General features: G+C 44.6%; 1 protein-coding gene across 1 annotated transcript in view; it reads left to right on the top strand.

Annotated features, from left to right (window-relative positions):
- Positions 1-14,275, top strand: part of LOC146789728 (tetratricopeptide repeat protein 21B-like) — a 330,277-nt gene that overhangs the window by 101,694 nt on the left and 214,308 nt on the right. Inside the window, exons 9-11 of the mRNA XM_085631188.1 lie at positions 1,719-1,791; positions 1,926-2,036; positions 8,670-8,808. Of these exons, the coding sequence (XP_085487314.1) occupies positions 1,719-1,791; positions 1,926-2,036; positions 8,670-8,808 (323 nt within the window). The remainder of the gene's footprint in view (positions 1-1,718; positions 1,792-1,925; positions 2,037-8,669; positions 8,809-14,275) is intronic.

Genomic DNA, 14,275 nt, shown 5'->3' on the forward strand with positions numbered 1-14,275 from the left:
CTCAGAACCTCCCAGTCTTGTACCCTTCCATCCACCAGTATCTCTCCCCATCTTAAAATCCCAGCGTCCCTTAACGGGGTTGCAAGGCTGTCCTGCATACAGGGTGGAAGGCCGGTAGAGTCCCAAACCGGCGCAAAATTAGAATAATAGTGTAACCTGACATTTTTTCTTATCTGAACCCAATTTATTAAGGCAGATTGCAAGGTCTTTAGTCTGACTTTTTTGCAATATTTCATGTCTCCAAACTTAAATAAAAAACCATCCAATGGGATGTCCATTCCCCCTAGCATAGCCCTGAACATACTCCCCAAAGATGTTACGGAAATTTTTAGAAGCATCCTCGAATAAGTTAGCTGAAATGCCCATGCGTAATATAACAGGTCTGGCAAAGCCAGACCTCCCTTTTCCCTCCTCCTTCTCAACTTCTTCCAAGTCAGCCTTACTGATTTAAAATTCCAGATAAACTAATTTATTTCTCGCTGACTTTTTTCCACTTTTCTCCGATCGAAGGACAGGGGGATTGAGTTAAAAATAAAAGTGAATTTTGGGAGAATAGACATTTTGACTAAGTTTACTCTCCCAAAAATCGAGAGTGGTAAGAATGTCCAAGATCTCAAAAGTTTCCTACTATCCGTTGCTACCCGATCTAAATTAAACTGTGCCAAGCTACCTAAATCATGAGTGATACGTATTCCCAGGTATCTCATTGATGATACAACTGTGAACTGTGGATGTGGAACGTTCCAACACTTAATCTCTGTTTTATTGGCATTAATGTCATAACCGGAGATTTGCCCAAATTCTCCTGCCTTTTTAATTACCGTCGGAAAAGCTCTCTGCGGATCTGAAGTATACACCAAAATATCGTCCGCATAAAACGCTATTCGCTTCTCCCATTCACCATATACAAATGAAGGAATATCCACTTCCTTTCTCAGAATATGGGCAAACGGCTCTATATAAAGGTATATAAGAGCAGGGATAACGGGCAGCCCTGTCTAGTGCCTCTGGTAATTTTTATCGGGTCTGTTAAAGTGCCATTGACTAATAATCTAGCTGTAGGAGCCCTCTACAATATCTCGACTACCCGACAAAAAACCTCCCCCAGCCCAAATCTTCTCATAACCTCCACCAGATAGGGCCAATTGACCCTATCAAAGGCTTTTGTGGCGTCTAGGGTCAGGGTGGCGAATGGAAGAGAAAAGGTTGTTGCAATGTCAATTGCCCCAACCAACTCACGAGTATGATCAGCCAACTGGCGTCCCCTTATAAAACCCCTTTGATCTTGGTGAATTATAGATCCGATTACCTCCCCCAATCTTAGTGCCAAAATAGATGTGAACATTTTGTATTCGTTGTTTAGAAGAGAAATCGGCCTATACAACCCACATTCTGATAGCTTTTTCCCTGGCTTTGGAATGAGAACAATCGTGGCGTCCTTCCATGATTCAGGGGAGTTCTCCCCTCTTAAAAGAATGGCATTAAAGAGACTTGACAATATTGGGGTAATAACGGGACTTATCACGCGATATAATTCTCCGGGTAGGCCATCTGGACCCGCCGCTTTCCCTTACTTTAAATGGCCGATCGCTTTTCCCACCTCCTCTTCTGAGATCTCCTTCTCTAATGGTCTTGGTTGCTTTTCATAATGAATCTGTAGAAGCAATAATGCTTTTTATTGAAACGTATTCTAACCTTCCATTTGGTTGTTTTTGCAGAGAGCTTTGCGAGCATTTGGCCGGCCCTCAGACCAGCCTTCTGTTGGGAGATGCATATATGAAAATTCAAGAGGTATGTATATGTTTTTGATGGAACTCTAAAAACTGATAACATCAATGCTATCCCATTAAGAGAGAAGCGAATAATGCTTGCTGAGCTCGAAAAATGTCCGTTGCTGATAGGTCTTTCTTCTCTTTCTTTCTTAGCCAGAGAAAGCTTTGGAGGTGTATGACCAAGCCCATAGGAGGAATCCAACCGATGCAGCGCTGGCCAGCAGAATCGGGCAAGCCCTAGTCAAGACTCATCAGTACAAGAAGGTCTGGAACAGAAACCATTTCACAATTGATGATGGCAATATATGGGGTTGACATTCAGGGGCTTCATCTGCATGTTGTTGAGATGTGTTCCAGGTGTTTACTGACTGGCCTATAGCAGAAGTGTTTTCTTTTATCATACATTTTAGGGACACGGCAGCCATATTTTTATTTTAGGATCACACACAATTATTGCTGTTATTCAGACACATTTGGATGAGAATAGAGCATTGTATTATGCAATGTCCAGCCACCTTACCTCTGAGGAACAATTGAAGCAATACATTTATACAATTTGAAAACAATAGACACCCATCAGCAGCTGTGTTATGTGTAAACTGTGAAGTGGGTGCGACTCATATGCTTCCCTCTGATGTTTATTAACCCTTTAAGCGCTAAGGGTGCCCCCCCCCCCTCTTGGTGGGACAGTTTCAATTTATGCCTTCATAACAGTTTTTTAAATGAAGGATTCCCAAGCTAAATACATGTATTTTTCCCCACACATGTTGTGATTTGTAAAGATTTAACCTGATCGGAGGAAAAATGCCAAAAGACTGTTGTGCAAAAAGTATGTTTTTCCCTTAAAAACAAAATGAACAACTGATGGACAGAATGCTGCACAATGTCAAACATTCACCCCAGTACTAAGATCTGGGCCAAAACCCATCGTCTTTTGCTCCTCATGCCATTCCAGTTCAGACCCAGCTATATGCAAATCAGTCTTGACCCTGTTCCCCATGGGAACAGTCCAGCCCGAACTGCCAGGCCAGGTCCACCCTGGACTGGAAATAAGCATCCTGGGACCGGTTTCAGGGTATCACTCCTCATCAGCCAGGCTAGCTTGACTCCAGTGGGATGGAAAGCACGGGACCCACGTCTGTGCATACCTGTCCTACTCTGGGTGGCAAATGGAAATAGAACAATTGATGGACAGAATGCTGCACGATGTCAAACATTCACCCCAGTACAGAGATCTGGACCTAAATCCATCTTTTTTTTTGCACCCTAAAATCCGCATCAATAATAATGTTGCTGTGCTGAATGACGTTATCCCAGCTTTCTAATACTGTGTAAGAGGGAAAACATTTATCCACTCATGTTGGATTCAACTTGGGGTAATTTTTTCTTTTAGATTGGGCAAGATTTTTCCAAACTTATCATTGAACTCAGAAAACATGAAATAAAAAGTGGAGGAAAAGAAAAATTAGCGACAGGGTCTTGTGGCTTTTTGTGTCTAGGGATTTTAAGTTCCCCAGACTGTTTTGGCCTCAAAGATGTATAGTTTTTTAAGTTTGTCTAAAAGCAGGCAACACTCAGAGCCTGTAACGGAACCATAGATTGCAATAATTTTTCATTGTGTACCAACCATGCAACGCTTGATAATGAAAAATAAAATCAATTGAAATTGATCATCAAGGAAAACTATCAATTTTTAGGTTTGTTGTAATTTGTGGATGCTCCATTCATGGCAAACATTGAATTTTATACTTTATGGAACTTTAGTGTCCGCCTTCCTCAGCCATTTGCTTTTTTATGCTCAGAAACCTTCAGCCATTTACATGAGACATCCCCTTGCATCAGAGTTTATAAACATAAGCTCAAACATCTAAAGCTTGATTATAAATTTTTTGTTTAAAAAAAATTAATATTTTCAATAACAAAGCCTAACTAGATTCAGTTAGTCATACAGTCTCTGATGTTATTAGCGTATAAAACAGTATATCTTCATAGCATTTACATGCCCCTTTGCAGCATAGCCACGCGATATTTTCAGTTAAATGTTCTTGACCATGACCCTAACCTGAAACCACTATCTTATTCTCTTTTATCCTCAATGAACAAAGACCTCCCTTATCAAGCTATCCCAATTCTAGTGCGATGACATTGTATTTAAATATTTTAATACAGTGTATTCAAATCCAGTGCCGCATGTTGTTTTTCCCTAACCCCACTTGCCAGGCGTGAATGCATAGTTTTCCATCACGTTCTGATCATAAGTAACCTATATGCCACCATCGCTGCATGTTTTTCTGCACCTCAGAATTTATTATCTTGTATCCACTTGTGTATCACATTGTCGTTTTTTGACAAACCCTTTTTTCTCTGACCAACAAACTTAGGCCTTAAGATCTACTTCACGCTCCCCAATATGATGAAATACATCTAAATAAGTGCCGCTAATGCACCCCCAAGTTTTTCTAAAGTGCACAAATAGTTTTATGAATCGGTCTCAACATTTAGCGGTTAGGCACTATTTCAGGTGATTGTGCACAGGATGTTGACTCAAGTTGTATTTTAAGGTTTGTGTTACCAGTGGCTGCAGCTGTTTCTGGGTTCTTTGTAATGTATATGAAGCTACAGCATTCAGAAAACATTAAATTCCACTGAGTACCCTTATCTCAATACTCGCACTGCTCACACATACCTAACTAACAAAACCATATACCAATGAAATTTAAAATAAAATATGTGCCTTTAATTCTTTCTTTTAAACATAATAAAACCTATTTTTGATATTTAAAATTTCTTGTACAAAAGTAACATAATTAGAAATACAACACATGTACATCATATAGGGGAAATTAAGATTTTCCCCAGCTTTGATGGTTAGAAAGTCTTTTTTTTTTAATTAAAGACACGGAGGCTAATATTATTTCAATCTCCTTTAATTGCACCACTCACAGCAGCCCTTTAAAGAATACATTACTCTATCAAAATTCCAAACCCAACTAAAGGCCAGAATCCACATCCCTCTTCCTTTTTTTAGTGAACTGCCAACATAACATAAAAACATCACTTATAAAATGTACTAGATTTATTTCTCACGAAAGTCCAAATAACAACTCCTATTGTACGAAAAGACTTTATCCGTTTCTCAAGGTTTCCTTCCATCTTCCTTTACTGTTGCGCACAAGCTTCGAGATAAAAAAAAAACCAACAAACATCAAAACTGGGTTGGGTACAAGGGAGGGATAGCATTAGTCTCAGTCTTTAATATCCAGATTTTCTGACCATCAAAACTGGGGAAAATATACATTTTATGGCAACACCGGAGGCTAACATTATTGCAATTTTATGGTTTAAATCTCTCTATTGATTTGTCATCAACAGAAAAAAAGGACAACAAGCAATGATATATCGACAAGTAAGGCCCTACTGTCAGGGCCGTGTATGCTGTAGGTTGTCCACAATCAACACCCCCTTCTCCATCCTTGGTGACTACAAAAGAAGGGAACAATTAAAGGAAGGAAAAGGGAGGGGGAAGATCTTAACGTAGATTATGCCCTCAGTTGTCCCAATTCGTACTCTCTATGTGGAGGCTACGAGGGGCCCCGGGCCTCAGCCAGTCTCAAGAGCTGTAGATATTTTGGACAAGTTCCCTAAATTCCGATGTCAGCAAGGTTAGTAATGGCCTTCATATTTCAGAGAAGGAAGCACTTTGGTTGGACAAGGAGAGCGAGATTTGTTCCATCCCTAGTGTATGCCGTAACCGGTGCAGCCATCCTAAGTTTGTGGGTAGCAGCTCTGAGCCCCAGTGGGATAGGATATTCTTTAAGGCCGCACCCAGGGCCAGGCCAATCTGTCTGCCTTGCTTCAACCTAAGGGGGAAGTGAGAGTGTTGGGGAGTCCTAATACAATGCATGCTGGAAATCTGGAGTTCCGTGTCAAAGTGTATCTATATCTGCGAGTACCGGCTCCCAGTATTACTGTATTTTCTGGCAATCCCATAGAATGTGCAGCAACGTGGCGGTTTGCCCGCACTGGCGCCAGCACTCTGGTGATTTGGATGGGTTATAGCTGTGTAATCGGTGGAGTATGTAGTACCAATAGATAATGATTTTGGTGGCGGTTTAGATGCTAACCATATTGTGGGCCATGTGACCTGCCCGGTAGTTAATGTCATCCCACCTTTTAACGTTAGATCCCTACCTATCTGTCTCCCATTGAAGCTGGCTCTTAAGCTTAGGAGTCTCTGTAGTCAGAGCCTATTAGTCGGTACAGTTCTGAGACCATGCGTTTGTTAGACGTCTTGGCCAGGAGCCACCGCTCTAAGGCAGTACGTTGCCGCTTGGCTCCTGTGTGAACAGAGCGGTGCATTACCCAATAGCGAATCCGCATGTAGTGATACTGGGAGCGCAAAGTTCATGCGTAAGGCCTCAAAGGGAAGGGGGCCATCTGCATCAAATAGGTCACAAAATAAACCCCAAACAAAGAAGCGAAGTGGCCCAATAAAACATTAACAATATGTCCTTAGAGCAAGAGTCGCTGTCCAGGGTGTAGATCTCCTTAGGGTGTTAAATAGAAAGGGGGTTAGTAGTAGCCCTATTCCCCGCTCCCCACCCAGCCCCCTACTGATGCAAAATAGGGAAAAAGCAATGAGAATGAGGTGATGTGTAGGTGTCTTGCATCATGTCGTTGTCCTAGCTGGATCTCCGGCAAGTGTAACAAAGACAGCTTGTCCCTCTCTAGCACTGATCTCTGGATCCGATCGAAGCCCAGCCAGGGAAGACAGACTGCCACTGTGGACCGAGGGCTCCGCGCTCCCAGGGCTTTGCCGCCCCCGCCCCCCCGGGAGCGCACAGGCAGTAGGTCCTTCATATCAAGGAGACGGCAAGCCTCGTCGAAGGATTGGATCTGGTGCAGTTTTCCCACCAGGCGAAAGACAATCCTAAAGGGATGCCCCATAAGTAGAGCACCCCCTTCTCCCGGAGGCACAAGGTGAAGGGTCGGAAGGCCCTGATCTTTTGTATATGGACTCCGCCAGATCTTGGTACAGAACCGGAGACTGACCTTGGAACTAGATGGGGTGCGCCTCTCTGGCATGTTGCAGAATTTGCTCCTTCAGTGAGAAATCGTGGATGCAGGTCTAAATTCTCCTGCCAGTTCAGTTTTTATAGGCAGAAGGTATTCTCGTAGAGAGGCAAACAGCGTCTCTAGGTAGGGGCGGGTGATGGCCACCTCGGTGTGCGTAGAGTCTGTGAGCTCTTCCATGCGCCCCTTACCACTGCATCGCCCACCTTGGCCCTCAACAGCTTTTTAACGAGCATGTCCCTGACGTTCCTGCCCCTCTTGCCTTTTTCCGAGGCCATGGTGGTAGGTAGAGAAAGGCTTCACCCTGCAGTCGGAGATCACCCCTTGGGTTGGATCAACAGTGAGAGGTCACAGAGCCAGAGGGCGGGGCCCAGCAGCAGTGGACCTCCTTATGGAAGGGCGGACCAGCATGGGAGGGCAACTCAGCTTGCTGTAATGCGGTACCAAATAACTGGCACCGTGGTGACAATCAGGAGAAGGGGTATGCACCGCCGCAGGTAGACCGTGTCTGGTCTCCGCAATATTTCCTCCAGGGTCTGGTGGGCTGTTATGGTTGTCCAGGCACCCCCAGTATCTTCTGGGAGCGCCATGTCGTGGCTGGGGAGGCAAATCAATTGCTAGAGGTGATTTTGGCAATGGGGCCTAGCGGCAGGGAGTGGGGAGAGCCGAAAGTGCATCTCTCCCATCCGCCATCTTGGCCACGCCCCATTATTTCAAGTTTAAAGCTTCTCTGCTAAACAAGAAGCTGCATTCACAACCGGTTTAAAATAAAATTTCAGAATAATTGCATCATTAGACCAATCCGCACACCTCAAAATGTCTTGCAAAGCACCCCCCAGAATAAAAGCTTTTGAAGCAGAAGCACTCCTCAGACTGTACACCAAACAAACTTGCACCCACCCCTACATTCCTCATTATCTCTTTCACCCAACGAGCAAGAGTAGGAGGTGATACTGCCTTATATGGGTGCATAAAAGATATTAACAACTGGTGGTCAGAAAGGGAACGAAGTCCAGAAATCCTCTTTTCATACTCTAGCATACAATGCACCACACACAAATCTTCATGTTCATCAAAATATGGATATAATGTAGTTTCTGAATTTGACTTTGTTCTTTTGCTAAAATAAAAACAAACCCCCCTCTGGATTAAAAATTCTTCCCCAAACATCTAATGCTCTAACAGCTGAAACTCTACTAAATGAGAGAAAACATAATAACAAAATAGTCAACTTTTGAGTCAATCTTTAATTCTAGACCAGAATTGTTCCCCAAACCTTCCAGATAGTTAAGCACTTTTGACACATCTCAAACAGAATTATACCTAGACACTGGAGGTTTAGATTGAGTAGTTTGGGTTAAAACGCTGTTGTGTGTGAAAATGGAAAAGCTAAAATGTGTGTAAAAATCAATGTCTAACGGTTGAACCATTCACAGGTAATAAAGAAATGTCCATGTTAAATATTGCTTTTGTTAACCATAACTTTGAATTGAAAAGGAAAGCAAAAGTCCCCAACTTTCATGTCATGTGACTCTGGCTCCAGCATGGGCAAGTGTGGCGGTCAGTTACACTATTTAACTTGCCTGAGCATGCGTGCCATGTCTGTGAAAAATGTATGGCCTGACCCAAAATCCATAAAATACAATGTAATTCGCTTTTTAATTCCATTCCTTGCTTAGTTAGGAACTCTGAGACCCATGGCTCAATTTACCAGCTTTCCTAGGGGTAAATGTGTGACTTTCATAGACAATGAAAAAAGTCTGCATGATCTTGTAGGCTCCATTATCTGCATACCAGGTGGTGACTCATTGTAGTGTTTTTTAGGCAATAAACTACTATGAAGCAGCCGAGAAGATCAGTGGACAGGATTTCCTTTCCTACGATCTCGCTGAACTCCTCATTCAGCTCAAGCAGTATCTTAAGGCAGAAAAAGTTCTGAAATCAGCTTTGGAACATGATCCGGGTGAGATTTTTCATGTTTATTTCTGCCGTGTTTAGTATAATCATGAATGAAACTGATCATAAAATGAACAAAAAACGTTAAGGGCTATTTACAGCCCCTATCTGCTTATTGGGTAGCTGTCTAGATGAATGGCCTATCCTCATTTACAATTAGCACTACTTTGCCAAAGCTAGGCCACCATACATCAGAGAGACCCGGCATGTGGAGAGGAAGAAGAAACAAGTTAGGAGATGCCAAGAGTGTCCTGAAACGAGTCATATTAGTGGAGGTGGATACCGCCAGACTCAGTAATACCAGTATACTTTCATGTTCTCTCTCTCACTCACTTTCATTCTCTCAACTCCCTCTATTTATTTATCTCCCCCGTTGTCTTGTCTGTGTTGTTCCTTCTAACTCTTCCACCCCCCCCACACATTACAAGTGATCTGGAGAAGTATCCTCGAGGGATACCACTGTCAGCTGTTTTTTTATTCTCAATGTCCCCAGGCCTGGCATTACTGGGTCCACAAACTCTGGACTGTAGAGTGGAGATGCACAGGCTGCAGGCAACCCCCCCCCCCCCACACACACACACATCAGCCGAAGGCAGCTTGAAGACAGCAGTAAACGCTGTCCCCTCACCTCCCACTCCAATCACCAGCTCTACTCTTCCCCCCCCCCCCCACTTCACCCTTCCTACAATGGCCCTAAAATAGCTCATACCGGTTTACCACCTGCTACCATCAGGTCTTTTTTTTATGTGCAGATTTGGGCCTGTTGGAATGAGGGAAAATATGAAGATCCGTACCCAACATTCCCACGTCTGCGTGTTATTCCCCATTCTGGGGGCAACTGTAATCTGCAGATTTGAGCACGGGGATACTGAACATATGGTATTCCTGCACCTCAATACAAGTACCTCTTAATTCTTGTCCTTTGTATGTTTATTCTGACGGCAGTCATAAAACCTTGCATGAGGACCTGTGTGAGAGAGAATTACTGGTGTGGCTGTGTTCTACTTGGAGAAGGAAGCTCTTTCAATCTTGTTCTTGCACCAGAGACGGCTCCATCAGTCTCTTAGTTATACAATTTATAAATTCCTAGATTTCACGTTTTTTAGTAGTTGATTCAAGCAAACGTGCCTACATCAGCACTAAGTGTTTGGGCTGTGGCTCCTTTAGTTGCTTCATTGGGCATAGGTGCACCCATATTCTCCAAGGTTTTGTTTTGGTGAAGCAAAATGCTGTCTGCAATTGATTAAGTCAGGAATTGATGCTAAGGCAACCTGCTTTAGAAACTTTTATATGGAAATGGTTCAGTCTTTATAGATATTGTTTTATTTACCATCCTGTCTATAACTATACCTTTCCAAACTTAACTATTGCTCTTGAAATTGTATCTTAATTAAATGTTCTGCTCTATAATAAAGAACAAAATAACAAAGAAACTACATTGATATTGTCCTTACAGTGAATTCCCCAAAAAGTCTCTCCTAACTGCTGATTGATTGTAGTTGATCAAATGTAAATATATATTGTTTTTTATTAGATTAGAACTAGAAGTGTATTTATATATATTTTTTTTTTTTATCGAGGTTGGTATAGCTTGAACTTGACCCGAAGGTATTCGAGCGCTTTACAAAGTTGGCAACAGCAGCAATTTCACTAGTTTCATATGGAGTAAATATAAATACATAGTGACAGTATCTAAAAAGTATGCGAAAGACAGTAGTATATGTTGATATATAGATGTATATAAAGCGCTTTATGCTGCAGCATTTGCACGAATTGCATGTGGAGTAAACAAAAATACATAGTAACAATATATAAAATAAATTTACGATGGACAGTAGTAGAGACGGACAATAACATTTTGAGGTAGCTCCGGCAGGGTGTTAAGAAGGTGGGGAGAGTAAACATAACATGTGTATTTGTAAAGTGCACGATTACCCGTAGGTGTCCTAGCGCTGAATAACAGATGTTTATTGTTACCCAACTCAATGGTACTCATTTTATCGACCTCAGATGGATGAAAGACTGAGTGGACCCACCGGGATGTGAACCTGTGACCATGAGGTCCAACACAGGCCCCTGCAGTGGCTGCTTTAGTCCACTGAGCCACCAGACCCGACAGTTTTTTCCCCAAGGCAGTGATGCTCTTTTAAAAAAAAAATATTTTTTATTTTTTAGAGTGTGGGGTGGGAGTAAAACAGACCAGTCGGATGGTTTAAGGGAGAGGGTTTATGTATTTATTGAAGTGAAAAAGTTTCTTCTTGAAGAACAAGTTACTTACCTTCGGGAACAATATATCTGTAAGAGACATAGATTAGTTATAGATTCCTTACCTTAGAGTTATCCCCAGGCGTCAGACTGGATCCGGCAAATTTTTCATCTGCAGTACCTCAGCGCATCGAAAGGTGGCATCGGTCGGCTCCGCGTTCGTCGTTGGCATCGTGGTTGCCGGGATGACGTCGTGGTAGCCACTTAGACGCTGCCCTTGCGCTCTCGTCCGTTCTTTTACATGACATTCCGCACCAGAAGCGCAGAGCCATGTAAGACACTGACCACTGGTGCACTAAGCTAGGGCCCAGAAAAGGATTCCCTGACCCTAGAAGTCAGTTCGCAGAGCGGGGAGGATGGTGGGTGGGCCGGTAAGGAATCTATAACTAATCTGTCCCTTACAGATCTATCATTACTGAAGGTAAGTAACTTGTTCATCTGAAAGAGACAATTAGTTATAGATTCCTTACCTTAGAATAGATACCCCAGTAATACCAAACCCGGAGGTGTGTCTGCGAAGCAAGTTCACACCAGAAAGTCCTGGAGAACAGAACGGCCAAAGAAGATGTCTCTCCGGACTTGACGGTCCAGGCAGTAGTGTTTTGTGAATGTGTGCAGAGATGCCCACGTCGCTGCCTGACAGATGTCATTGAGGGGGACTCCCCGTCCCAAAGCAGTGGTTGCTGCCGTCGCCCTGGTGGAATGGGTGCGCAGTCCCACTGGAGGTTCCTTCTTTGCCAAAGAATACCAAGCTTTGATGCACAAAAAGACTTACCTAAAGGTGGTCCTTTTGTGCACGGCCCAACCTTTTTGGGCGCCCATGTAGCCAACAAAGAGCTGGTCATCCACCCGGAATTGCTTGTTGTGATCCAAATAAAATGAAAGCGCACGTTTTGGTTCCAGATGGTGGAGCCTCTCTTCCTCCTCAGAAGGAGGCGGAAAGAAGGTGGGCTAAGTGATGGTTTGACCAATGTGGAAAGAAGTAACCACCTTGGGAAGAAAGGAAGGTCTGGTTCTCAGAACAACCTTGTCCGGATGAAAAGCCAGAGAAGAAGAGACGTTGAAGAAAGAGCTTGTAGCTCACTCACCCTGCGAGCAGAGGTGATGGCAACCAGAAAAGCAGTCTTTAGAGTAAGAAGTCTACGAGAACAGTTATGAAGCGGCTCAAAGGGAGCGCACATAAGGTAAGTAAGTACCAAGTTCAAGTCCCACTGAGGCATTATGAAGGGAACAGGAGGTAAAAGATGAGTAATGCCCTTAAGAAAGCGACTTACAACAGGGGACTTGAAAAGAGAACTCTGATCAGGAAGCCTAAGAAGGCTGAAATGGCTGAGAGGTAGCCCTTCAGAGTGCCCAGAGGAGAGCCCTGCTGGGCCAAAGACAGGAGGAACAACAGAACCTCAGAAAGAGGGGCAGAAAGGGCATCCTCAGCCTTTGCTGTGCACCATGCCACACATTTGTTCCATCTGGAGGCGTATACCATCTTAATTGAGAGACGCCTGGCTGCCAAAATAACATCAGACTTCGGGAGGAAGGTCAAAAGATGTCAACTGTTGGCACTCAATCTCCATGCAAGGAGGTGGAGACTGGACAGGTTCGGGTGGAGGACCGTCCCCTGCTGCTGCAACAGAAGATCCTCCCGAAGAGGCAGTTGGATCGGAGGATCGATGGCCATGTGTAACAGCTCGGGATACCAGACACTTCGTGCCTAATCCGGAGCCACAAGGATGACATAGGGCCGGTCGTGCTTGATATTCTTAAGCACTCTAGGCAGAAGTGATGCAGACGGAAGGCAGATTGAAGACCGCTACTCTACTCGTGACGAAAGCGTTGGCTCGCGAGTGCCGCCTTGGAAATTCCAACGTGCAGAATTGATGACATTGCGCGTTCTCTTCGGTGGCGAATAGATCTAATCAAGGCTCTCCTCACTGATGAAAGAGTCCTTGCACCACATCTGAGTGAAGACGCCAATTTGTGATCCATCATGCACCTGCGGCTGAGTTTGTCCACCCTGGTGTTCAGTGAACCTACCAAGTGTTGAACCACCAGGGATATGCCCTGATGTTCCAGCCATGTCCCGAGATGGAGGGCCTCTTGACATAGGGTCCATGACCCCACCCCCACCCTGTTTGTTGCAGTACCACATGGCGGTGGTGTTGTCCGTAAACACCTGCACTACTCTTCCCCGGACAAAGGGAAGGAATGCCTTGAGTGAAAGACGAATCGCCCGAGCTCCAGCAGGTTGATGTAGAGCTCAGACTCTGCAGGAGAACAGAGGCCTCTGATCTCCGCCTCTGCCATGTGGCTGCCCCACCCTAGAAGTGATGCATCTGTCACCACCGTGTACTCCGGTTGGGGAAGAAAGAGGGATCTGCAGTTCACATAATCCCGGTACGCTAGCCAGCACTGCAATTGGCGTGCAGTGTTCTCCGAGATCTGGATGCAATCAGACAGATTCCCCTGATGCTGTGCCCACTGGAAATTCAGGTCCCACTGCAGCGCCTGCATATGCTATCTGGCATGATCCACCAGCAGGATACAGGAGGTCATCGGACCCAGCAGCTGCAGGGTCTCCCTGACCGAATCCCAGGGTAGAGACTGAAAGATTGGAATCGTAGCCCGAATATCCCGGACTCGCTGCTCAGGAGGATAGACCTGAAACTGTGTTGTGTCCAGAACCGCTTCGATGAAGAGGGAACTTCTGAGAGGGAGTCAGTTGTGACTTCGGCACATTGATAGAAAACCCCAGCAAATGCAGGAGGTCGGCCATAGTCTAGAGGTGGGAGATGACAGCCTGGGGCGAGCCTCCCTTCAACAGCCAGTCGACATAGGGAGAAGACTGGAACCCCTGATCTGCGCAGATGAGCTGTGACCACTGCCATCACTTTCGTGAACACCCCAGGGGCGCTGGTAAGGCCAAAGGGGAGCACGGTAAACTGAACATGCTCGTGGCCTACTGTGAACCGCAGGTAGCACCGGTGGGCCGGCAGCGCGGTGATGTGAAAATAAGCATCCTGCAAGTCCAACGCTACCATCCAGTCTCTAGGGTCGAGGGCAGAAAGGACCTGAGCTAGCATCACCATCAAGCGTCTGATGTTCCTGAGATCCAAGATAGGATGCAGGCCTTTGTACTTCTTGTGCACCAGAAAGTAGTGGGAATAGCAACCACAACCTACTTCTGGGGCAGGAACACGCTCAATGGCTCCCTT

The sequence above is a fragment of the Triturus cristatus genome, chromosome 10 (assembly GCF_964204655.1).
Source record: "Triturus cristatus chromosome 10, aTriCri1.1, whole genome shotgun sequence".
Lineage (NCBI taxonomy): Eukaryota > Metazoa > Chordata > Amphibia > Caudata > Salamandridae > Triturus > Triturus cristatus.